A 26,469-nucleotide genomic window follows, 5' to 3' on the forward strand; every position below is an offset into this window, starting at 1 on the left:
TCAAAAGGGAGGTCTTGGATGGGCTGTTGTACCTCTAGGGGTAACCCAGATGACTGCAACCGTGAACACCTTCTCATTGTAATAGTTGATGCCATGGTTTGAGCAGCTAAATCTGCACTATCCAAACTGGTTTGGAGGGAGATCAGGATGGCCTCAGTAGTCCTCCAGTACTGGTGAGTAACGTGATGAGTGACATGATCGCTCAATAGCCTCATCTGCTGAACTGGCATCTGAGGTGGTGACTGGTCCATAAGTTGCAGTGGAGAGGCTGCATGAGTGAGTTCTGACTGCTCGGTACTGGTCTTGGTACCTAAGAAGGGTGCTCCCGATGCCCAGAACTGATCTGAGCACCGGGTACCAGGAGATGCTGTTCTAAGTGCCAGTGTTTCTGGTGCACCCTCCACAATTGCCCTTCTGGTTGAGAGGATGACTTGGCTAGAGGGGGAATGCCCCACGGTGACCAGAATGGCCAATGACATGGACTTGGGGATCCATCCTTATCCAGGCCATTGACCTTTAGCCAGAGGCCAATACTGGGGTTGTTGCATGGCCCATGGTCCAAATGACTCTGATGGGGGAATATGTGCCATGTCCCAGGCAGGACAGAAAGGACCTCACCTCTGAGTCTGAGGAGCAGGAATCAGATGCTTCTGACGGAGGAGAGGCCAATCCAGATGGTACTGGTGAGAGATAGCCTGGGGCCAAACCTGGGGATGGTGGTACCAGAGAAATCATGGGATGATTTCCTCTCAACAAGAGAGGCTTTTGTGGAGGGTTGGGTAGAAGTCTGCAGGATCTTGGTGTGGTGAGGTCTGAGAAGCAGGCCACGGGACTACTGCCAGTGATACTAGTACCAAGAGGCTAAGCAAGTCTTCTGTGGCTGCATATGCCTCCAGGGTGGTTGGGATCAGTACCATCTGCTCCATAACGGTCCTTAGGGGACGGCCTCAATGGACCTGGCACAGGCTCCGGAGGCAGCAGTCCCCCTTTTGGAGGCAAGGAGTGTTCTAGTGATGGCCTCTCTCCCAAACGCTTCATGGAGCATCCACCTCTGTCAAGCTTCAGGACTGACACAGAAGAGTGAAAGACGGAACCTGAGGAAGGTCTGAGTCTTTTCTTTAGTACAGGGGAACAGGACAGAGAAGCCACACACATCTCTGGTGGGGTGTACCATACTGAAGTTGATATACTTCAGCTGTTCTCCCCATGTGACTACTCCTATAGGGATGGAAGTGTTGCTTCCAAAAGCAAGCATTTAAGCCTCACCGCCCTATCTTTTTTTGAGCGTGGCTTGAAACCTTTACAGATGTGACATTTGTCAAGGATGTGGGATTCTCCTAAACATTTCAGGCAGCTTGAATGCAGCTAGTTGAGCAGCATAGGCTTTCCGCAGGATCTGCAGGACTTAAGCCCTGGCAAGCGAGGCATCATTCTGGTACCAGTAGCAAAAGAGGAAAAAATGGTCAAACAAAAGACCAAAAATGGAAAGTTAGCCCTAAAATTGTCAAAATTTGACTAAACTAACTATAAATAACTGTTGTTGTATGCAGTGTTGTACCTCATATATCGGTCCCAGGATATTAGAAAGACAAGGTGGGTGAGGTAATATCTTCTACTGGACCTCTTTCATCAACAGAAGTTGGTCCAATAAAAGATATTACCTCACTCACCTTGTCTCTAAAACAAACTACTAATTTACAACTATATACAAAGAAAAGCGAGGGAAGTACTGAATTAATCAGTCTGGAATTGCTCTGACAACTATCACTGGTGATAAGAAGGAACCGAGGGGGGCCAGAGGTGGCTCCCTCTTATATCAGCACACAGTGGCACACGGTGACAGAGGGCAGTTGAGCCACCCCAATGGGTACCACTGAGGGAAAAAATCTCTGACATCCGTGCATAGAGCACACACATACCTACAGTGGAACTGACATGTGCAAACACTCGAAGAAGAGCTAAAAGGTACCTAGTTTGTGTTAAAAGTGTCATGGGAGCTTTAATTACAAACAGCCAAGGCCTCAATTTTACTATCTTAAAGTACTTTGGAAGGTAAATGGTAACTTAATTTGTGAATTGTGATGCAATTTAAAATAGCTTAGAACCTTACAAATCTGCAAGAGAAAAAACAATTTCAGTTCATATGCCGTAACATTCTGATTTAATCTGTAAATTTCCTGATGTTAAATGCTACAATGCAGTAATGCAAGGGAAAAATGCCCTTAATCTCTAACAGCCATGCCATCTGTTTCAGTAACAAACCCCAGCTTTAATTGTGTAAAGGTTCAAATACCCACAGATGGTTGAAGAAGTGGTTGTTCAAACCAGGGCCATGTATCTCCTGTGTCAATGTCATTTAACTCATGAGTGCTGAGTGCTATGTTATTTTGGTATTAAAGGACTAAAAAGCTATGGTATATTTTAAAAGCTGTGACAATCTAATGAGTAAGGACTCAGTTTAACAAAGCACATAAGTATTTATGAGTACAGTATAAGCTACAGTAACTCCTCACTTAAAGTCATCCCGGTTAACATTGTTTCGTTGTTGCGTTGTGATCAATTAGAGAACACGCTCTTTTAAAGTTGTGCAATGCTCCCTTATAATGTTGTTTGGCAGCCACCTGCTTTGTCCATTGCTTGCAGAAAGAGCAGCCCGTTGGAGCTAGCTGGTGGGGACTTGGAACCAGGGTGGACCGGCAGACCCCCCCCCACATCAGCTCCCCGCTCCCCTAAGTTCCCTGTGCGGCAGCCTCCCGCAGGCTATCAATTGCCAGGCAGCTCAGCTGTCCCTCCCTCCACTGCCATGTGCTGCTCCTGCCTTCTGCCTTGGAGCTGCTCATGGGAGCCTCCTGCTTGCTGTACATGGCAGGGGGAAGAGGGAGTCTAATGTCAAGGTGTCCCCCTCCCCCCTGTTCCTGGCCCCTGCTTACCCCATCTCCATAGAGCAGGGGGGAGACACTACAGGGCTCAGGATGGCGGGAGCTTGCTGGCATCAGGGGCTGTCTCAACTTGCTGATCTACTTAAAAAGGCAATGTACTTAGAGTGGGGTCAGTGTACTTAAAGGGGCAATGCACATCTCTCTCTCTCTCTCATACACAGGTGAGAGTCTCTGTCTGCCATGCTGTCTCCCCTCCCTCCATTTGTGCTGCCTTGAGAGTGTGAGGCTACATTAACAACAATATGTTAACCCTTGAGGGCTCAGCTGTTCTAGTTCATCATTTAGCAGTAAGGCATTCCCTGGGAAATATCCCACCCTCTTTCACCCTCTGACTTCACCACCTCAACCAAGCTTCACAATCCTCATTGCTGTGTACAGTAGTAAATTGTTTGTTTAAAGCTTATACTGTGTGTATACATGTCTTTTGTCTGATGAAAAAAAATTTCCTGGAACCTAACCCCCCCATTTACATTAATTCTTATGGGGAAATTGGGTTCGCTTAACATCGTTTCGCTTAAAGTCGCATTTTTCAGGAACATAACTACAACGTTAAGTGAGTTACTGTATTTTATTAGAAATTTTCTTCATAGATGCAGTAATGCAAATTCTAGTGCATTTTAGGCCTACAAAATAGATTGGGTAATAGAAGACTCTGCAGCAGAGCAATGTCAAGAGACATTGTTGGTAAACTGAAATCTACAAATCTTTTTATTTCCATAGAACATCTCAGCACTTAAATAGTTGTTAGGGATTGAGGAACTTGGAACAAAACATCCTTGTCTTACAAAATTTTTTAAATGATTTCAAAACACCATTTGGGTGTCAATATCTATTCAAACAGAACTTCTTTCCCTGAAAACAATTTATTCTTTCATTATAGTAAATGCCTCCCCTGAGCTTTCTGAATATTTGAGAATAATGACCTTCCTCCTTTTACTTTAAAAGTATCCTTTTAAAGCCAAAATTTAATTTTAAAAGTGTGTTTATCTTTTATTTAAGTCTGAGGGCTTGACTCATGGTACCTGCAACTGGAATAACTAAATCAGTTTTAATTTACATTTTAGTTAGTTATTTTGTGTGGGAAACATACTTTAGAATAAAAGTGCTATATTTCAATGGAACTTGTATTCATTTTTTGCCAACTTAAATTTCACTGAAATAAGACAAATTTAGTCAGAAATAAAAGTGTGCACACAAAAACATGCAATGAAATAGCAAAAGGTGTGAATTTACAGCTGATTGAGCTATTCTGGTTGCAGTTAGCACGTAAACAAGACCTTAGAGAACCTTGGAGAACATATTGGGTGAAATACTGATCTTACTGAAGTCAATGGGAGTTTTCCTATTGACTTCAATTGGACCAGGAGTTCACCAATTGTATGTGTGGAATGCTCTCTCTAGTGGATTATCCTTTTGATCCATTGTCTATGTTTCATAATCCTTTTATTTACAAAAAACATGTATAAATTCTGGGTGTTAAACATGCAATACCCAGTGACTCTATTATAAGGAATACATACAGGAGCGCAAGTTGCATTTTTAAGTAAGCCTCTCAGAGTTTTGAAAACCGTCTTGAAGATAATGGCTCCTAACGCTATAAATTCAGAAAGGTAGTCCATATTTATTTTTTATATCTCAGTAGGATTAATGCTATGAAATTATGAAAATAACACTGAGCTGTTTCAAATTAACTGACAAACAACTTTAAAACTGGCATACTAAAACACATGATTATGTATATTTCAGGAATGAATTACTATGCTCTGTTAACATGTTGGGATTCTGATGTCAAATGTTTCTATATCTTTTATTAGGGATAGATCTTAAAATAAAACAAGAATAAATATTTCTGTTTCTAGATTTCTTGATAAAAATTATTTTAAAATTTATGAACATTTTCCGTTAATCCACTTCTGCTAATGAAGCCAACAATTATAAAATGACACTTAAAATGTGTTAAGTATGAAGATGTGGGAAAGAATGACTGTCTTTTAATAATTTACAAAAATACTAAATTATGAATGTACATCTGACTTTAAATAAACCCTCTGAGAAGTCATATCGCAATCTACAGACATCAGCTAAAGAATTTCAGTGTGCTACCTACAAAATTAACAATATAAAGTATTTCAAAAATGGTCATTTGTTCTGGTTACCAATGTCCGCCATTTAACATTAGCAATACTGCCCAATTATAGGATCCCCACCAAGGCATTAATCTTCATAAGTATCTTATTAGAGAACGGGGGGTGCTCATGTATTCAATTACAAAATCATCTGCTCAATCCACTGATCACCATTTTTAGTACCCTATGTTTAAGAACAAAAGAAGATTATTTGATAGAGTTTTGCATTTTTTTAAACTACTAAAACTGAATCATGTTCTTCACTGTTTTGGAGAAAATATGATCAACACTTCTGCATTTGATTTCCCTCAGGTTATTTTTAATTTTATACATCTATATACCAGCTGATGTTTAGATTTAGACTGAGCAGCCAATGAGGTACAACACTAGTAGCCAGCAAGGCTTTGTATTACACTGGCTACCAGCATGGTACATAACTGGTTACTCCAGAGATGGAGAGCTTTAAAAACACTACAGTAGAGAGCAATATAAGGGCTATACTATAACTATATTAAGTAACTGAAATAATTGATCATAAAGAAGACAGAAAACTTCAGATTCCTAATGTTATTTTCACTGTATGTGTCAATTAAATATTAAATATTTCACATTCTTAATATAGTTAGATGGGGGATGGATATTTGTTATTTTTGGCCCTTAATAACATTAATTTTAAAAATTTACTAAGCAGACCCTCTGCTCAAATTGTAATTAGAACGCTTTCTCTGCAACTAAACATACAAAACATGACTTTAAGAAATCATAGAAGGAAGGCATATTTATTTGCATGGGGTTTAAGAACATGGTTGGGTCAGGTGACCCTGTTAGGAGTAACGGTCATATAGACCAAACTTCATTATATATATGTCCTGCTGCTGTAATCAAGATGTGAGATGAGGAGGATCTGGATCAGCCTTATCAGTAAACATTTTCTTTTGAAAAAATTAAGTTTTTATTTTAAAAACCGGTTTATATTCTTTCCCATCTTTAGTATTATAGCTATCACAAAATAAAATGGCAGCAGCATTGGAAGAATACACAAAGGGAGAACTCATTTTTATCTTGAAATATTGTTACTTAGCATCATAATATTGCACAAAAGCAGTAGTATGATTTCTTGCTGTTCCTTTTGAGGAGCAGAAGGGGAAAGGGTCTCTTCTCACATATGAAATCTGACAAATATCCAAAACCTTGCTCTGCATTCATATGTATTTGGATATTCTGAATGTTATTTTTGTTGAATACTGTTCGGGAAACAAACAAATTGTTCTGCACAAAGAAATTATGCCTATATAAAGCCAGTTTTCAACTCAGACTTCATACAATTTACATTCTGCCAGAGAGTAACACACATGTACAATTACCTACCTCTTTCTGATCAAGCTGTAAAGAGGATTTTATCAAGTCTCGGAGTGCAGTAAGCTGTTTCTTTTCTTCATCTTGTGTCTGCTTTATCTGTGGAAGGAAAAATTACTGGTATTATTTCCTTTTCTAAAAGCAACTTTTACCTTCAAAGTTTTAATTCACCAAATTCAGCACTGTGATGGGGTATATTTGGCCTTCATGGCCCCTGCTGGAGGCCCCGCTGCTCTGCTACACTTGCCCCAGGAAGCACTGAGATAGAAGAAGTGGAGCAAAGAGGGGTCCTCCAAGCCTTTCTGATAAGGCCTCACTGAAGCAGCCATGTTGGAAACTAAAGAAACCTGGTCCCCCAAGGTCTAAAAGGGGTAGGGACAGCCAACCCAATCAGAGCCCTCAGGCTCAGATTACAGGAGCGGCAGGGCCTTAGCAGGTCATCCTGGCTGAAACCAGAGGAGTGAGGAAGAGTGCTCCTCTATGGCTTGGAAATAGAAAAGAACCTAAGGACACTGGCCCTGAAATAGGGCTGGAGATAAAAAGGGTCTGGTAGGAAGAGGACCAGAGAAATAGCAACGGATTAAAGTAAGCAGAAAGTGGCTGCTGTGTATAGGGTTCCTGGGTTGGAACTCAGAATAGTGGCTGGGCCTGGGTTCCCCTACCAGCCACAGCTAAAGTATAAATCCCAAGAAGGGAACAGGCTTTATTTGGGAGTCTGAACAAACAGCCCAATTTAAAGTGCCCAGAGCCAGGGCTGAAGACCTTAGCGAGGGCAAACAGACTGTTTAGTTATTGGGCTCTAATACCCCAGAAAGGGTTCATTCAGACTTTGTGACTGGGTTGGAAAGCCAAGCCACTGAAGGAAGACCCAATAAGGTTGGCCAGAAGCCTGCAGGGAGCACCAGAGATAAGCAAAGGACTGTGATAGCACACCCCGCCACTCAGAGCTGTTACAGTCACCCATGAAAATTGAACATGTAGTAGTCTGCTCCTTATGTATTTATCCTCTATACACATATACCTCAAAAGCAAGCCAAAGTGAATGTATATTGAGAAATAGCCTCTTCAGTCTCCGCAAATGGACAGCATGTACTTTCTTGCCATATGTTAATGGTTCATTATAATGAACACAACCAAATTAGTCTCTGAAGTCTTAATATTTCAAATAAGCTTGACAGCTGGTTTATAACTGGACTGGAAATGGAAATAGTTTCATTCAACCACATACATACAGTCTGGGAGCATGTGTAATTCTGAGGGCAGAGGTAAGGGTGATGTCATCTGATTTGTAAAAGTCTACAGAATCTCAGTTTCAATAATGTAAACTTCTGCAGCATGATAGAAGGGAATCGCTGCTATCCTGGCTCTCAGGTCGAGGTCCGCCAGTTGGTACAAATTTTGATAATACAGTGTTGTTGGAAATAGGTTGAGCTGGGTATAATTCAAAAGCCCTTTCTCCCACAAAAATGGTACCAAATATGACAAATCCTAGAACAATTATGTAAATATATATTTAAGAAAATGTTTTAAAATATATTTTTTTAAAATTATACTTTAACAAAGGCATGTCAAAGATGCAGTCCTCACGAAATTAAATTGTGGCCTTTGACTGACAGTACTGTGTTATCAGTTAATGTCCAGAACATACCTGCTAAATTTTTTTAAGGTTACAGATTACTCTAAATGGAAGGAGAGCTTCAAGTTGATTTGCCATCATCAACAAAACAAGAAGTGGTTCCGTGGTATTGATTATCAGCTTTATTTATTATGCCAAAAGAGTTGTAATGAGGCACTGGTTAAGACGTCAGCATCCAGCCAGAAATTACTGGAATTCATCTGCAAACGGTATGCATGTAGTTACATAACGTATATTATATAACATAATTAATTACAATCCCAAAGTAATTTATTACAAAATCTTTATTTTTACTTTGGTCTTGATCCTCTTTAGGCATTAATGGGGAGACAAAGAGTACTGACTAATAGCTGAATCTTTGGAGAATATAACTGTGGAGGATCTGGTTAAACACAATGCTTGGTGGCACTTTAAATGCACCCATAACCTGAATTTAGCAAGACTGGAGAGGAAGTACATTGAGCATCAGGAAAAAGTTGAAGATGCTGGGATATGTGCCAACTGTGGGCAAGACTCACCTTATACTAGTTCCCGTGGCACATGCTTCGAGAACACTGCTTCTTTCTCTGGTAAGCTGGAAGCCCAATGGCATCCATTAAGTATAGTTTCAACACATGACACAACTGAGAAACTATATGAAGTAGTCACCCTTAGCGAGAACATTCCCTGGAAAATAAAGTTAAGTGGCTGCATTGATCCAAAAGACACCCACACATGGAACACTGCCTATCACATCGACTATGCTAAGAATGTATGTAATGTGTTGCATCAAAAGCAACAGAAACAAATACTGGTTTTACCACTGCAAACTGTACAACTCAACTGGAGTTCACTAATTGCCTCGCAGAGGCTCTAATGAATGGGAAAGTGGTGGCGATGGCTGATGCAGAAGCTAAATAGAGAGAAATATGTGCTTTGAACGGGATTGAAGAGGAACAAATATTTAGCAGAAAGGCTCTTAGAGCACTTATTGAAGATGAACTGTGGGCTACGGACACTGCTTTTTGCAATCCTATCCACAGAAATGAATCTCAGCACATATCCTTAAAAGCTGCAAAAGAAGTGGTACTATAAAAAGCAGGAAAAAAGAGCTGATTTCAACGGTAATATGAAGACTCTGCAGCTGCTAAAATTTTACAAAAAAGCATTTTGTCTGCATGCAGTATGTTGGAGTTTCAGGGACCCATAGACGATGCCAAACCTGAATAAGAGGTATACAAAAGTCTGACCCTGACATATGGGAGAAATTTTGAAAAGGAAATTTGGTTGTTAGAAGGTTGCCTCTTGGCCACTTCTGTCCGCATGGGTCACATGATGCCCTAAAACAAGAAAACAGAGCTATGAAAGTTGTTGGGGGTTGGTGGGCATAACAGTCTCCAAATGCTCTTTCCTGTTTTCCTGACAATCCCAGAACTCCATCGAATTTAAAACGAAACATTAAGCATGGCTGAGATGACTCCCCAGAAGTAACCAAACATCATCTAGACTCATTAGGTGCTGTTAAATGTCAAGAAAGGTCAATTTTAAAGCTACAGGATGATCTTACTCTCACTGAAAACCGATTTGCATATGACAGACCGGAGCTCATTAATATCAAGTCTTCAGTGATGAGATTACTAAAGATGTCAGTCGAATGAATACTCTGGGTCATGACTTGTATGAAGCCTTCAAAACCCAAAGAATTATCCAAGGCTTCATCAGTCCATCGACTCCAATCAAGAAGAATAGACTAAATCTGTCCTCAAATGTAAAGAAGAAAATCAGAGTGAAGTTGGCAGGGACTATTATGGAGCTAAACACAGACAGGTCATGTTGTGTCCAGGTCTCAGCCTGATACTGATCTATGTGAGACTTTGGGAAAGTATGAGTTCTCCGTGGTACCACGACTGATGATTGAATGCAAAGGAACAATGCATACGTGCCAGGCGAAAAGCAAACTAATGCACAACTTGCATGGTCTTTCTAAGCAACACCTACTGACAACATGACTGGTGCCTTATGCCAGCAAAAGTATCCATCAGCATAGCAATGGTAGATGGTATGGCTGAGGTACAAGCTCTCGACAAACCAGAAACTGTTAACACCTGCTGAAGTTTGACCGAACACTTCATTATCAGGCCACAGAGAAAATACTGGACCAATGATGAAGTCCACTTCATGTTTGACACGTATGAAAGGAATCAATTACAAACATTACCAGAAAAAGAGGTTCCATGGTACAACATGTGTCCAATTAAAAATCATCGATTCCACAAACATCTCCAACATCACAATGAAGAAGCAACGGTCTCATACTCACACGAAGGACAAGTTAACCACATACCTTGCAGGAAAATGCTCCAGCATGTGAAGAATTACTCACAGAATTTAGTTGCCTCATGGCATAACGAAGCTGATGCCTCACACTGTTCAGTGGAATTTCTTTGTAGTTCAATGAGGATGACGACACTAAAATTATCTTGCATGCCATCAATGCAACAGAGAGGTACTACTAAACTTCAGATTTTTGCACAATACACAGATTTTCTAGTGCTCTCTGTGAGAAGGTACCCAATATTTCTACAAGAGTCTATTTTTATGCATGCTGCTGGGAAACTGAATCACAGTATATCTCTCCAAGATGCGTTCCTATCACTCGGAACATTAAAAGCTGGCGCGCTGCCAGCATTCATATGCTGAGTTTACCATTTCAAGACCAAGATTATGACACTTGCAGAGCTAAGTTGGTGGATATTGTCTAAGAAGCAGAAAGAGAAAAGTTGCCACTGACAAGTGGTACATTTATACCTGCTACCAAAAGGGAAAACTATCAAGTAATTAAATGGTTTCGGGATGATCAAGTGCATCCAAAACTACCTTCCCCTATTGGGCATGGATGGGTCTTGGAGGAGGGACTGATCACATCAGTTAAGTATGAAATACCATGCATTCTTGAATCAATCCTTCAGCTAATCAAATGCCTGTATGCAACGACCAGATGCTCAGCACCCTGCAAATGTTTGGCCAGCAGCCTGCCTGGCATAGAGATGTGTGAGTATGGCATGTACAAGGATCAGTGTGACCACACAGCTAGCAATGAGGCCCTAGACAAGGACAACACTGATGAGGAATGCATGTTTTCAGTCCAACATGTCCAGGCTAGCTTCTCTAGAATTACCAATGATTAACGTCCTTTTTATGTAAGCAATACATCCCTGTGTTGAAGTATAATTAAAATATGTTGGGTTTTAAACATTTTCTCAAATACATATCTACATATGTATGTCATGTTTGGCATCATTGTGTTTGTGGGAGAAAGGGCTTTTGAACGATACCCAACTTGACCCATTTCCAATGACACTTATCAAATTTCACCAACTGGAGGATCTGGGAGCAGAAGTAAGTCTCCCCCCCACACCATTACACCACAGAAGGTGACACCACTGAAATTATGATTCTGTAGATTTTTATGAATCAAATGACACCTTCCTTACTTTTGTATCATTAACTTGCTCCCAGAATGAGATTTTAACATATTATGCCCCCAGACGAATAAACTACAAAAGCAAACGGGATTACCAGGGGTATGTCTACACAACAAAAACAAACAAACCAATCAACCAAGCTGCAGCAGTGAGTCAGAGTGTTGATCAACTGACTGGGGCTTGCAGGGCTCATGCTACAGGGCTAACAATAGTAGTGTAAATGTTCCTGTTCATTCTGGAGCTCAGACTCGGATACCCTCCTCCCTTGCTGGGCTTCGGAGCCCGTACTCTCACCCTAGCAGGAATATCTACATTGCTATTTTTAGTCCCATAGTGAGAGCCCATGAGCCGAAGTCAATTGCCCAATGCTCTGAGACATATTGCCACGGGGTTTTTTATGCCATGTACATGTACCTTATGACTTCAGATTGTGAAATACAAAATTGCATTGGTGACACTGAGCTCTAATTCTGTATCACTTTTTGCCTCCCAATCAGCAATCATAATTTGCAATATTAGTATTTGAGAGATTACAGAACTATACAATTCACTCATCAAAAGCTGTGTTGTACACAATTCCAAATTAAGTCTGTATTATCAAACAGTCCATTATGAAAACCAGACTCAGATAAAATTTGTGCTATATTAGTGAATATCTGATGCAAGGATACCCATCCAGTACTATCCACATGGTACAATACTCGAAACCTCTATTTGCAGCTGAATAGATAACTTCTTCCTCTCAAAATAAATCATGGTATAACTTCCAGAATGCAAAGGTTTTGGGGAACAGTTAATACCATCTAACAACTAAGATAGCTTGTCCCAGAATTTTAGTTACGGTTGATGCTTGAAGGAATACTTGTTTATTTTTACAGTGTAAATGTGAAGTTAGATTATACTTTTAGCTATTTAGCTATTTTAGTTTACTGATAGCACTTAGGAAAATGTTTTTGATTGTTCATCTGAATTCAGTCCATTTTCAGACATTACACTACCTCAAACTACTTACATTATATAAGTCAGCAGCCAACTTTTCAATATACTGTTTCAATTTATCAGCAGTTTTCAAGCCATCTTGGAAGAAACTACAATGGAAAATACTTGTGATTTATCAGCAATACATGAACTTCTTGTATCAAAAATAATTGAACTTTACATTGAAAATTATACACAACTTACACCCACTCCTCCCTCACACAGAAACAAAAAATATTCCTATTTCATAAATTACTTTACATTACCAGTTGTCTGAAACCATCTGATGGAATATAGTTTCCATATAGCTCTAATTTTAAAGCACTTTAAAGATCTGAATGTTATATTTTAATTCTTTACAAATATCCCTTGCTGGGTGAATATACAGTATGCCTAAATACATGTTATTTTACAATTGAGTATCAGAGGGGTAGCCGTGTTAGTCTGGATCTGTAAAAAGCAACAGAGAGTTCTGTGGCACCTTTAAGACTAACAGATATATTGGAGCATAAGCTTTCATGGGTGAATGCCCACTTTGTCGGATGCATCCCCACGAAAGCTTATGCTCCAATACATCTGTTAGTCTTAAAGGTGCCACAGAACTCTCTGTTGCTTTTTACAATTGAGTTAATCTTGAAACTGCTTTTGCATACAATTTTGATTTGGTTTTAGCATTTCAGACTTTAGAGTATACAGTGGTGTCATGTAAAAAGCAAGTTCACACAGTACACACACTGCAAAAGCCTACACGTATGAGTCTCATAAAACTCTGCAAACGTCATACACATTCACCCAAACTGCATTGCTGGATTCATCAACTGACAGCTAGACATAGGACATACAAACCACTGTAGATAAATGCAATTTTAATCTCTGTCAACTAAGTATTTATTTTAAATGGAAAGCTCTGGGAAACAGTCCCTAATCTATCCACCAGAGAGACAAGCTCTTAATTAGTGTATTTCTCTCAAGATGTCAATGGCACACTCTCCCTTTCTACTTCTGTCAGAAGAGATTTAACATTGACTTTTACCCCTAGATACCAACATCAATAGAGATAAATTTAATTGTTCTATTTTATTACTGCTAGTAAACATTTTTCTCTTAAGCAATTCCCATAATCTCTCTCTCTCTCTATCATAGCTGCACATGAGAGCTCTCTCATCTTGTGCATCAATTCAAGACAAAAGCGTCTTAAAGTCTAGTTTTGGTAAGTCTGCCTCTGTGCTCCCATCTGTAAAAACTGATATAATTTACCACTTATCTACCTATCTCACATGGATGCTGAGTGAATTACTTGTTTGTAAAAGGATTTTAAAGATTAAAAGTGCTATGTAAATATTAATTATTATTATGTAGATGTAAGCAAGTTACCTGTTCATTACATTCCAGCTCCATCTGCTTTGAGAGTTAAAATCTGCTTCCTACCCAGCACTAGAGGGTTATGCTGCCTTTTCACTAGACCTACCTCTCTCTCTGGTTCTCTCTTTTCTTTTTGAAGGAAGCAGTTCTTTACTCGCCTGTGGAATCTCTATTTAGGTTGGTCACATTGTAGTCACCATCTTTCCACTTGGAGGAGGACTAGAGAGAGCCGTATTTGGACCAGTCAAAGCTATTCCCTAATTAACCTGATGGATCACTGTTGAGCAATAGAAAAAATACCCTAAACCCTCTCACTCCCACAGAGTGAGAAACTCGGAACAGAAATGAAAGATATAAATTTGATATGGCCTTACAAAACACTATCTTCAAGCTCTTTTACTAGTAAAAATTATGGATATACATAAGAGAGATAGCATGTATTCTACTGCAGTCCAGTCACTTTACCCTAGTGATATTAAATGGAATACTTCACAGTTATGCTGAAAATTTCTGATGCCAATAAAACAAAAACAAAAAGAAAACACAGAAGTAAAATCTGTGAGAAGGGCCACTGCTGAAGTATTTCAACATTCTTTCTGAAAAACCGAATATTCACTGTAAAAATGTGCCTCGTTTTTTAAATAGTTACATTGAATAATTCAGTAATTCATTGCTTAAAATCAAATATAAAAGATTTTGTATTTGTACAGGTTCCATCTTAAGATAATCTGGTGGCAGTTTCAGTTGTATTCAAAAGTTATTTTACTGTTGGTATGATTCAAGCAAATTCACGAAGAACTGAAGCAATGACACTAAGAACCACTATAATCCAAACTATGTTTAGATGGTTAACTTTTCACTACAGTGCTTCAAACAGTTCGGGGACTAAAAAATGATAGCAGGTTACACCTCAGTTTACTAAAAATATTGCAGAATACAACAAAGTAAAGATAAAACAACAAGGAAAGCTGCTGCTCTAGATTCCTTGTGCATTCCAGGTACATAAGCATATTACTTTGCCCCCATTAAGACTAGTTAATCTATTTTTTAAAAATTGAATTATATTGATGTTTTAAAATCAAATTCAATGGGACGAGGATTTGGCTCTCAATTCATAGACAGCACTGATCATAAAGTATTCAAAATGGCTCAATTTAACAGTCTGCTTGGAATAGACATTACCTGGACTTGAGTCAAAGCTAGGCAATGTTCACATTTCTGTTGTCAGATTTATTCTGCAGGAAAGTCTCAAATGCTTCAATGATCCACCATCAAAAGACAGACACCATCAAGACAATGTAGCAAAAGGAGGCAGAGAAACACATTTGTTTAACTGAAATATTGGATTTAATGATCTAAAGCGTTATACTTACTTGCACTGTGCATGATAATACTTAATAAGATTCTGTAGAAGGTCCACCCCTTTTTTTGTCTTGATTTCATTAACCTTAATGAGATACTGCAGAAATAAAAACAGAACTTGCTGATGATATTTGTATGTTAGATCTTCAGCTATGTTCAAACAGGAGAGCTTCTGTCTCCAGTCTGTTCAACTAATTCGATAATGATCTCTGTGGTTACCTTGTTGCTGATTTACAGAACATTGAACCACACAATGATTAAAACCTGAATATACAAAATAAATTAGTATATTTTTAGAACTCCCAAATGAACTAATTTAACAATTTCTAATACAAGTTTGCCATTTGCAGGAATTTTTTTCCCTCTCAAATTGTAGGAAGACATGCCTTTTCGTGACATCACAATTAGTGCATTCCTTCAAAATAAGAATGTTATCAAATTCTAATTGATTGCTCCTCAAATTAAATATAAAGAGAACTATTTTAAAAGTTACTAGTACATATTTTAGAAGCAATCATCATCAATTAATATTGATTGAACTAACATGTCAGTTTAACAGGCATCACCAGATTCTCAACCAAATATTTCCTAATTTTACAAACAATATATCAGAAAAGACATCCTGAACAGCAATCCTTTGCACCTAAAGACCAAGAAAGCTATTTTGCTTACTATGCTTTCTTTAGCCCAAGATCCTTACTCTAACAATCTAAACAGAGGACTGAAACTCAAAATGAGATGATGGCGAAGCTATGTCTTGCATAGGATTTCCAGAACAAGAATCTTTAATATAGTTCAGCCACTTGACAGCCAAATGCATTTTCCAATTCCACCACCAAGAGAATTTCATCACCCCTCTTTAATAGGATCAATAGGACACTTCTATTAAATATGTCACATAATTAAATGGTGAAAGTTGTTTCTTACTTCGCACATCTGCAGCTGAAATAGTCGCCTTTCCTTCTCCATTTCTTCTGCTATCTCAGCTCCTGTTATCTCTGTTCTTATCATCCCGTGCTGTTTTGCATGTTCTCTTTTTTCCTTTTCAATTTTTGTGCTGCAATTATAGTTAAAATAGATTTCAGGAAACTTATTTCACTGTCATGAGATCTAGTACTTTTACTAAAACATACATTGTATAACATCATGATGGCAAAAGAGCCACTCCGTAAATACACACTCTCCCATATTTTTAATCTCTACATATTTGAACAAGTTCCCTCAATACTATCTTGTGATTTGAGAAAACTGACTTGCAGATGAAATGCTGAGATCACTATTAAGTGAGCCATCAATGAACTGAATGAGAGACCAGAAGACTGAGGTGTAATAGATACTCCAAAATGTCCTGAATGCATTCCAGCATTGGCTGAATTCTCCACTTGGCCCAATAAGCTGTAATAATAGAAGGCTTCCTAATGTTAAGCAACATCTGTCAAACAGCTTCTGAACATTGTTGCTCCCTCCTCATCTAGTCATGCAACATCGACACCATGAGATGCAGAGCACTAACTTGACCGTGGTGCTGAGTCAGTAGGTCGGGATGAAGAGGAAGTAATATGGAAGGCTGAACCAACAGAACTGAGAAGGTCAGACAACCAACATTGCTTCAGCCAAGCTGGAGCAAGGAGAATCATTTTGACATGATCCAACTTCAGCTTTAGAATGACCTTTGTGGTGACTGGGATTGGGGAGGAGGGGAAGCATACATCAAAGCTAATCCCTAATTGAAGTGGAAGGGGTCCGTTTGGGAGCCTGGGATGAGACCTGCTTGAGAACAAAATCGATGGCACTTCTTGTTGTCTCTTGTTACAGTAAGATCAACAGTCAGAATGCCCCATTCTGCAAAGATGGACCTCGGCACACAGAGGTTGCTTCAGAGACCACTCATGATCCTGGGAGAAATTTCTACTGTGGTAGATCTGCCAGTTGGGTATGGCATGACAGATACGTTGCTTCAGTTTTCAGTAAGGATAATGAGGAGTTTGGGGGTAGCGGCTAATAGGAATGAGAATAAGGAAGCAGCAATTACCACATCCGGAATGGAAGCCAAACTCAAACACCTTAATGGGACCAAATGAAGGTGCCCAGATAATCTCCATCCAAGAATATTAAAGGAACTGGCATATGACTGGAGAATTTGCAAATACAGTGCCTATATTTAAGAAAGAAAAACATAATGGTCTGGGAAACTACAGGCCCATTGATTTGACCTCCATTGTATACAAGGTCTTAGAACAAATTTTGAAAGAGAGAGTGATTAAAGATACAGAGGTAAGTGATAATTGAGAAAAAATTCAACAAAAGGTAGATCGTGCCAGACCAACCTGATCTTTCTTTAAGAAGATGACAGATTTTCTAGACAAAGGAAATTCAGTAGCTCTAACCTCCCTAGATTTCAGTAAAGCATTCGATACAATTCCATATGGGAAATTATTAGTTAAACTGTAGACAACGGGGATTATAATATGAGAATCGAAAGGTGGGTAAGGAATTGGTTAGAGGTGAGACTACAACAAGCCATATTGAAATATCAGCCTGGAGGGAGATTATTAGTGGAGTTCCTCAGGGATCCGTCTTGGGACCTGTGACAGAATCCCCAAGGTACAACCTGGAACTGGGGTACCGCAGTGCCCCCTTAACTCTCCAGCCTGGGCTGTCTCTCACAATACTTTGCTAGTGACAAGCAGAAAACCCCTCTACGTGCTGTTATCACTCAGCAAAACAACGTGTGTAGCCCCACACCCAGCTAGATTGCATGAATGCTCCCAGAGCCATTCATGAATCACACAGAGAAAAGGACTAGCAAATCTCCCAAGCCCACAGCATTGCACCCTAGACTGTATTGTCTTGCCCTGGTCAGATGCCTGACCAGTATAAGTTTATTACCCAGTCTGCCCCTCCCTTGATGTGGAGAGGACACACACTAGCTTTTGTCACCTGAGTTGAAGTTTCCCAAGCACTTCAACTAAAACACACTGTTTTGGGTAAAATATAAAATAGATTTATTAACTACAGAATGATAGATTTTAAGTGATTATAAGTAGCGGGCACAAAAGGTCAGAGATATTTACCAAAGAAAATAAAAGGTAAGCGCAGAGTCTAAATCTTAAACCTTATTAGACTAGGCAGTATTTGGATCCAGCAGTTTTCTCACCCCACTGGATGTTACAGTTCTTAATACACAGGCTTTCCCTTTTAAGCCCGGGACTAGTCTCCTCAGTTGAAGTCTTTATCTTCCCAGCATTCTTGTCACTTCCAGCATAGGTGAGGAGAGGAGAAAGGCAAAAGCATGTTGCCACTGTCCCCTATTTTATATCCTCAGTCTGTGTGTCTGGAAAACACTAGCCCAGACACATCCCGGTGGGCTTTGCTAAGTCACAAATGAGCAATCCCCCATTGTGTGATGCTTGCACACAAGACCAATCTTATTTAATATTTTCATTAATGACAGCATAAAAAGTGCAGTGTGCTAATAAAATCTGCAGATGACACAAAGTTGGGAGGTACTGCCGATATGGAGGATGACCAGACTATTATGCAAGGAGATCTGGATGGCCTTAAACTTGAGTAATAGAAATGACATGCAATTTAATAGTACAAAGTGCAAGATCATGCCCTTAGGGCAGGGGTGGGAAAACTTTTTGGCCTGAGGGCCACATCTGGGTATGGAAATTGTATGGTGGGCCATGAATGCTCACAAAATTGGGGGTTTGGAGTGTGGGAGGGGCTTCGGACTGAGATGGAGGGTGGGTGGTATGTAGGGGGGTGAGGGCTTCGGTTCTGGGACCGAAGGGTTTGGGGTGCAGGAGGGTGCTCCGGGCTGGGACCGAGTGGTTCAGAAGGCGGGAGGGGGATCAGGGCTGGGGCAGAGGGTTGGGGCATGGGAGGAGGTCAGGGGTGCAGGCTCCAGGCAGCGCTTACCTCAAGCAGCTCCCGGAAGCAGCAGCATCTTCCCCCTCCAGCTCCTACGCGGAGGTGCGGCACCGGTCAGATGGCTCTGCACGCTGCCCCATCTGCAGGCACCGCCCCTGCAGCTCCCATTGGCCACGCTTCCTGGCCAATGGGAGCTGCAGAGCCAGTGTGTGGGGCAGGCGCAGTGTGTGGAGCCCCCTGGCTGCCCCTATGTGTAGGAGCCTGAGTAGGGACACGCCTCTGCTTCCGGGAGCCACACGGAGCAGGGCAAGCCCCCAACCCAGCTCCCCGGCTGCAGCGCCGGAGCAAGGCAAGCCCCCGACCCCACTCCCTGGTGGCAGCTCGAGGGCCGGATTAAAAGGTCTGACGGGGCAAACACTGCCTGCGGGCCATAGTTTGCCCAACCCTGCCTTAGGGGCTAACAACAAGAATTTTTGCTATGAGTCGGTGACTTATCAGTTAGACACAACAGAGAAGGAGAAAGACATTGGTGTACTGGTCAACTGCAGGATGACTATAAGCCACCAATGTGGTGCTGATGTGAAAAAGGCTAATGCATCCTAGAATGCATCAGACAAGGTACTTCCAGTAGAGATAAGGAAGAATTATCATCATTGTGTGAGGCACTGATGAGATCTCATCGAAATTCTGTGTACATTTATGTTCTCCCATGTTTAAGAAAGATGAATTCACACCGGCACAGATGCAGAAAAGGGTTACTAGGACAAATGGATGAATGGAGAACCTGCCTTACGAGAGGAGACTTACGGAGCTTGCCTTGTTCAGCCTAACAAAAGGAAGGCAGAAGGGCAATATGATTGATATTTATTCCTTTGATGTATTTATAGAGAGCAGAGAGGGAGAGGAGTTATATAAATTAAGGGCCAATGTTGGCACAAGAACAAATGGACATAAACTGGCCATCAATAAGTTTAGGCTTGAAATTAGACAAAGTTTTCTAACCACCAGAGGAGTGAAATTCTGGAACAGCCTCACAAGGGGAGCATTGCCTCACAAAATAGGCAAAAAAACAATTTTTTTCAAGACTGAGCTTGATAAGTTTATGGAGGGGATGGTATAATAAGGTTGCCTACAATGGCCATTTCTTGTTGCAGCAGGTGCTCGTGACAGGGGTCCCTGAAGAGAGATGGGACAGAGGGGTGGGTAGGTGGGATAGAAATAAAGGGGATGGAGTAACCCTTTTGGAAATCTCTAAAACCCATTTGTCTGTTGTGATGGTGTTCCAGATTGGATAAAATGGTGACAAGGCAGTCTCTGAACGGACAGGGACCATTTCTACTTCCAGAGTTAGCGAGTGTGGTGGTCTCGTGCCCTCGACCACACCATCAAAATTGTTGTCTGGAGGTGGGATTGTTGAGATGTTGAAGGTTGATCTTGGTTCTGCCGACGTCTGTTCTGTCTTTGTTTACACGGTTGGTCATACTGCCTGTGGGGTTGAGAATATGGTGTTGACCGGAATCTCTGATTGTAAAACCTGCCCTGTTTCTTTTTGTTTGCAGGTACATAAATGCACAGGGTTTTTAAAGTTGCCCTTGAGTCTTTTAGGGTTTGTAGTGACACATCAGTTTTGTCTGTGAATAGTTTTTGACCCTCGAAGAGTAAGTCATCGACCGTTGCCTGACCTCCCTCGGGAACCCGGAGAGATGGAGCCAAGATGCACGGTGCATGACCACAGATGTCGCAATGGATCATGCTAGCTGTGACTGCAGAATCCAGGGAGGCCTGTAGGGCCGTCCTGGTGATAAGAGACCCTTCGTAAATGATCGCCTTGTATTTTTTTTTGGTCATCTGGAAAATTTTCAATAAATTCGGACATTTTGGAGAACACATTGTGTGTGTATTTTGGCAGTAGGGCCACATAATTGGCTATGCGGAACTGAAATATAGCAGAGGAATAGGCTTTTTGTCCGAAAAGGTCTAACCTTTTCCAATTCCTATCATATGTGGTCGTTCTGGACTGGTGTCATTTTCCCCTTTTGGTTGACCGCCTCCACTATTAAAGAGTTTGGTGCGGGGTGTGTAGATAAAAACTCAGCCCCTTTAGCTGGCACATAGTATTTTTGGTCAGACCTCTTATATGAGGGTGGTGCTGTAGCCGGTGTCTGACAGATTATTTTTGTAGCCTCCATAATAGCATCATTAATTGGCAGGGCTATCTTTGCTGCTCGGGATGCCTGGAATATGTCTGTGAGATTATGTTGGGTTTTTGATAGTAGTTCTAACAAAAGGTCTAGAGATTCAGCTACCCTTTTGAAGAGGTCCTGAAAGGATTTGAAATCATCCCCCATAGTGGTGGGTGGTGGCATTATGGTTTTGTCCGGTGACGAAGATGAGAGGTGAGTAGGTGGCGAAGTATCATGTTCAGCTGTGTCCTCAGGTTCTTTAGTCTCTTTCTCTTGTGTTTCTGAGGGTGCTGGGACAGTTGGTGAAGGGGATCATGCTGTTCTGGACCTAGGCAGGCTAGAGTCCTGCGGTGTTGGGCCCTATACATTGCCCACAGATCCCAGCATGGCCAGTTAGGTGGGAATGGTATGGGGGGCAGTGCCCATGGGTGACCTTACCAGTCTCGAATATCTGCAGGTGGTTGGTGGTGAGATGGTCCAGGATTGGGCGAGGAGTGGCAAGGAGTATATATTACTGCATCATCCTCTTCTTCCTCATCACTGGAGATAGGAGGGACTAATCTACAAGGAGTATTCAGCTGAATTGGTACCGATCTGGATGGGATACCCTCGGTACCGAGTAGAGTAGATTCAGGCGTTGAGGCCACTATCAGGTCTGCATGTCTCATGAATTGCTGCAGAACCGTGAGGCTCGGTGCCGGGGACGGCATTATGGACGGCCCGGGAGTATGAGTTGCAGCTGCCGGTGCCAAGGATTTAGAGCTGTGCGGTATATGTACAGCAGGTGGTGCCATTGTACTGCTTGGTGCAGAGGTCTTCTTCGGCTCCGTGGGTGCAGAGCTGGAAGGTTTCACTTTACTGTGTGAAACTCCATTTGAGCTTGCCCACGTAGGGTCTTTAGTTCTTCGGGAACTCTCGGTGCTGGACATTCCCGGTACAGTCTGGCGATCTTGGTGCCGTCGGTAACGGGGAAGATTTTTCAGTTGCAGATTGTTTTCTCTTAGGCGATTCTCGGTGCAAGGATGTCTGCAACCACTTTTTGGTAGCCTTTCTTGGAACAGGCTCCTTGGCAGCCGTTGTTGAAGCAGAACCCCTGTCAGAGGCTGCCGCTGGCGACCGTTGGCCAGTGCGTGTCCTGGACTCGGGGTCCGAGGCTGGCCTGTGGGATTTCTCTATCACAAGGAGCTTAAGTTGGAGATCCCTGTTTTTTCTTGCCCTGGTTGTCAGCTTTCTGCAGTGTGGGCACTTCTGAGTAATGTATGTCTCGCCAAGGCAGCGGACACACTGTGTGGCCGTCAGAGACCAGTATGGAGAGTCTGCAAGTCAGGCAGGGTTTAAAATAGGTCAGCTGGGCATGCCTGAGAGAGTCGGTCTCTTAAAGAAAAAAAAAACAAAAAACAGGGATAAACCCTGTTTGAGGCTATAGCTGTCTGCCTGACAGAGAGACAGGAGTAGATAGGGAAGGTAAAAGGAAAAATATTGTTTTTTTGAATGAAAAATAAAAGAAATTATAGTAAGGCAAGGGGATACGGTAGCTAACTACAGCTAAACTAACACTATCAAGAAACAACTATGAACTATCTTCTGTTAATCCTATATGAGGTAAGAGGGGGAGCTGCTGATCGCTCCAACTCAAGACAAAGGCAGTAGAGAAGGAACTGAGGGACAGTTGGCTGCACATCGCTATGTAACCACTTGGAGCACCAACTGGGCACTGCTACCACAGATTTCCGATTACAAGCGCAGGGCATCAAGACACAAAGTAGAGCACCCACAGGGACACTCCTCGAAGAAGTAGAAATTTTTCCGTCAGCCCTGGAAACTCAGCTTAGGATCTGATAGACAAGCTGTGTTCTGTTTGGCTTATGCATCACCAGAAAAGTTTCTATATACCAAATTCTGCTCTAAGTGACACCTGCACAACCCAAATGGCCTTAGCAGAGTTCCATAGGTATCACGGAATGTAAGAGTTGACCCAGCAATTGCAAATGTATACAGTCAGCTATTCCATTGAAAATATATGAGCCAGAGAAATATTCAACATATTTATGGAAGAGTGAGCCACAGCTCTCCAGAGCTAGCAGGAATAAAAAGTAATTTCATATGCAGATGTGACTGAATACACAGTTTAGTAAAAACCATTTTTTACTTGGACATTAATCCTTTTGCCTTAGATTCCTCTGGAAGATGAGAATATTTATTTACTAATTTACAAGGATTAATATTTGTAATGAGACTTAAATATTAAAATATCTGTGTTCAGTGCTAAAATTATGTATTTAACATTAATAAAAATCAATCATTCTTAGTGGTCTGACTTTTCTTTCTCTTTTTTTTCCTGCTTACATATAAACTATAGATAGAGAGCAAGGCAAATAATGTGATGAATAGGAGAAACATAAGGAAGAAGATAGATAAACAGAGTAATAAAGTGTCCCTTAATCACATTATTAATCCCAACATGAAGTGTACACTAATTATCGTCAACGAAATCACCACTGCTGACATCTAGCCAAAATAATATTTTTTAAAATTATATCACTTATCCAACCATCCTTTTAACCTTGTCCCAGGGTCTACAGCCACACTCAGTAAGAGACATTGAATTTTTAATATAACACTCCAAAATCTAATGCCAATCCAGAACTTACTTCCATCACGTCTACCCTTGAATGCACTGTAACAGATTATCATGGGCCCAGATGTCTGAATTATGCACCAAGAGATGGGTCAGAAATAAAACTACTACCACACATTGAGTTAGGGGCATTATGAACTGAAGCGTCCCAGAGCTAAAGATGATTTGTCCTTGTAAACTTATTTTAAATTAGTTTTGCATTACAACTAGTATACATACATAAAATATTACAAATGTATGGTTTAGTAATTATTTTATTTGCTTTTTCATTTCTGACTATTCATCACTTCTTATAACTAATATTCCTTCTGTATACACAGACTATTTTATCCTATTGTATACTGCTTAAGACTAGAGTGTGTGAGCAGCTGTTTTAAGATTTTTTTTAATCTATAAAACCTGTGTCACATGTCCACAGAAGTTTTATTGTATCTGTCGTGTCTAGATATTATATATATGGTGTATAGTTTGTATGTCTGTATACCAACTGAAAACATACAGTCCCAACTAGAATATTAATGGCTTGATCAGCAACCCAGTCTTCTTCCTTATTCCAGAGGAATATTAGGCATAAGGTATAACTCTTCAATGGAATACATAAAAGCTTGAATTTCCATTAACACTGAAGTTTATATGTCTAATGTAATGTTCACGGCATTGAGAATATACCCATTCTTAATCCTTCATCTTTACAGGTTCATCAATGGTAACAATGAACAGTTCTGAACAAGAATGAACATCCAAGAATGTTAGTGACCTGCTAAATAAGTCTGAGTCATCTACCAAAACTAAGATAAATGGCAGATATCCTCAGTATCATAATCATCAAGGTTAGAACATAAAAGGTTTCCCTTCTCTGACAGTAAAGTGTTTTCTCTCTTTGTATGAATTATGACAAAATGAAGAATACTTACAATTTGGTCTCATAATCCTTCCAGGCTTTGTCAAAAGGCTTTTTAAGATCCTTAGGAAACAGAAAATGCACTTAAAATATGTTTATAAACACTTTTAAATTGTAAGTTTAAAACGAAGATATCATTTCAAAAATCATAAATGGCATTTTTAAGTCTTTTCTTTTAAATCTTTTCAAATATTCCTTTCTCACGGATCTTAAGACAGATATGAACCACACATTTTCCAAGTGGAATTTTAATCATGCATCTTCAATTATACTTAGCAGAATCCATGCAGATATAATGAGAATAAGTGCCAACATAAGAATCTGGATGCATGGATGGATAGTAAGAAATCTAGGCAACCCTGAAATGTTTCCCTGAAAGTACTCTAGGTTCGCTGAACACTTACCCCTTTAACTCCTTTCAAGTCTCCTTTTAAGAGAGAATCCAAAGTGAAGATAACATTGTGGCTTAAGCCCTGGAGCTAAGAAAATGAAGAAAAAAAAAAAAAGAAGAAGCACTAGTTGAGTTTAAAGAAACTTATAAATATCATGATTTAAACAAATATGCTGCACACATATTTTTGTTTCATTTCACTATCTAGTGTAGCTGAACCTGTGGCAAAAAAAAGTTCCACATTAATAGCAAATTCAGATCCATAAAGAGTTAATCAACATGTACATGGATGGAAACAGAAGCATTAAAAAAATATAGGAAACTTATGGACATTCAGGGAAACATGAAAAGTGAAATTAAAATTCACAGATGAAGGAGGTCCAGAAAACAGATCAAGGTAATTTTCAGTTTCCCTAACAAGCAATAGAACATTACTTGGGGAGCAATTTAAGAACATAAGAACAGCCATACTGGGTCAGACCAAAAGGTCCATCTAGCCCAGTATCTTGTCCGACAGTGGCCAATGCTAGGTGCCCCAGAAGGAATGAACAGAACAGGTAGTCATCAAGTGATCCATCCCGTCGCCCATTCCCAGCTTCTGGCAAACAGAGGCTAGGGACCCCATCCCTGCCCATATGCTGGCTTCTGGGTCAATAAGGCTTTTCTTACAGTTCACCAAACAACAAACAAAAGATATGGAGCAATTCTAGCTTATCAATTGTTGCTTTAAAAACAAAACAAAAATAAAACCAAAACTCAGACCTGAAGGTCATTAGCCAACTTGGGCTCCACAGGGCTGAAGGGAAAGTTCCACAAAATATAGCAAAAAGTGTATTTTAAGTTGGCATGTTTGTTAAGTTAAGGAAGTTTGAAAACAATATCCTAGAATGTGATTCTGGAGATGATCACAGCCTCTGAAAGATATGCCTGGGGGGGGGAAGGATCATGAACATGAGCTACTGTTTAGTTATTGATATCTTCTTCATCTAATACAGTTTGTCAGCATTCTTTCAAATCCCATCCTTCTTGTGACTCGCAGATATTAGAACTGATTATTATCCTTGAATTCAAAGTGGTTGCAATTCACATGACATACACTCAAGCATCCTGGAAGGAATTTCTTTACAATGGTCTTGAGTTATATGTCAGTAAAATGAAATACATACATTCTAGCTTTTCATATCCATACAAAAAGTTTGTCCTCACGTCACTAAAAGAAAATCATGAACAGCCATCATATCATCTTCAACTGCAATT

General features: G+C 40.4%; 1 protein-coding gene across 1 annotated transcript in view; it reads right to left on the reverse strand.

Annotated features, from left to right (window-relative positions):
* The window catches only part of ASAP1 (ArfGAP with SH3 domain, ankyrin repeat and PH domain 1), a 288,493-nt gene that overhangs the window by 111,455 nt on the left and 150,569 nt on the right, over positions 1 to 26,469 (reverse strand). Inside the window, exons 6-11 of the mRNA XM_026659939.2 lie at positions 25,226 to 25,300; positions 24,835 to 24,884; positions 16,151 to 16,280; positions 15,235 to 15,320; positions 12,534 to 12,609; positions 6,434 to 6,520 (exon numbers count right to left, since the gene is read on the reverse strand). Coding sequence (XP_026515724.1) covers positions 6,434 to 6,520; positions 12,534 to 12,609; positions 15,235 to 15,320; positions 16,151 to 16,280; positions 24,835 to 24,884; positions 25,226 to 25,300 — 504 coding nt within the window. The remainder of the gene's footprint in view (positions 1 to 6,433; positions 6,521 to 12,533; positions 12,610 to 15,234; positions 15,321 to 16,150; positions 16,281 to 24,834; positions 24,885 to 25,225; positions 25,301 to 26,469) is intronic.

This window comes from Terrapene carolina, unplaced genomic scaffold (assembly GCF_002925995.2).
Source record: "Terrapene carolina triunguis isolate 2854851 unplaced genomic scaffold, T_m_triunguis-2.0 Scaffold58, whole genome shotgun sequence".
Taxonomy (NCBI): domain Eukaryota; kingdom Metazoa; phylum Chordata; order Testudines; family Emydidae; genus Terrapene; species Terrapene triunguis.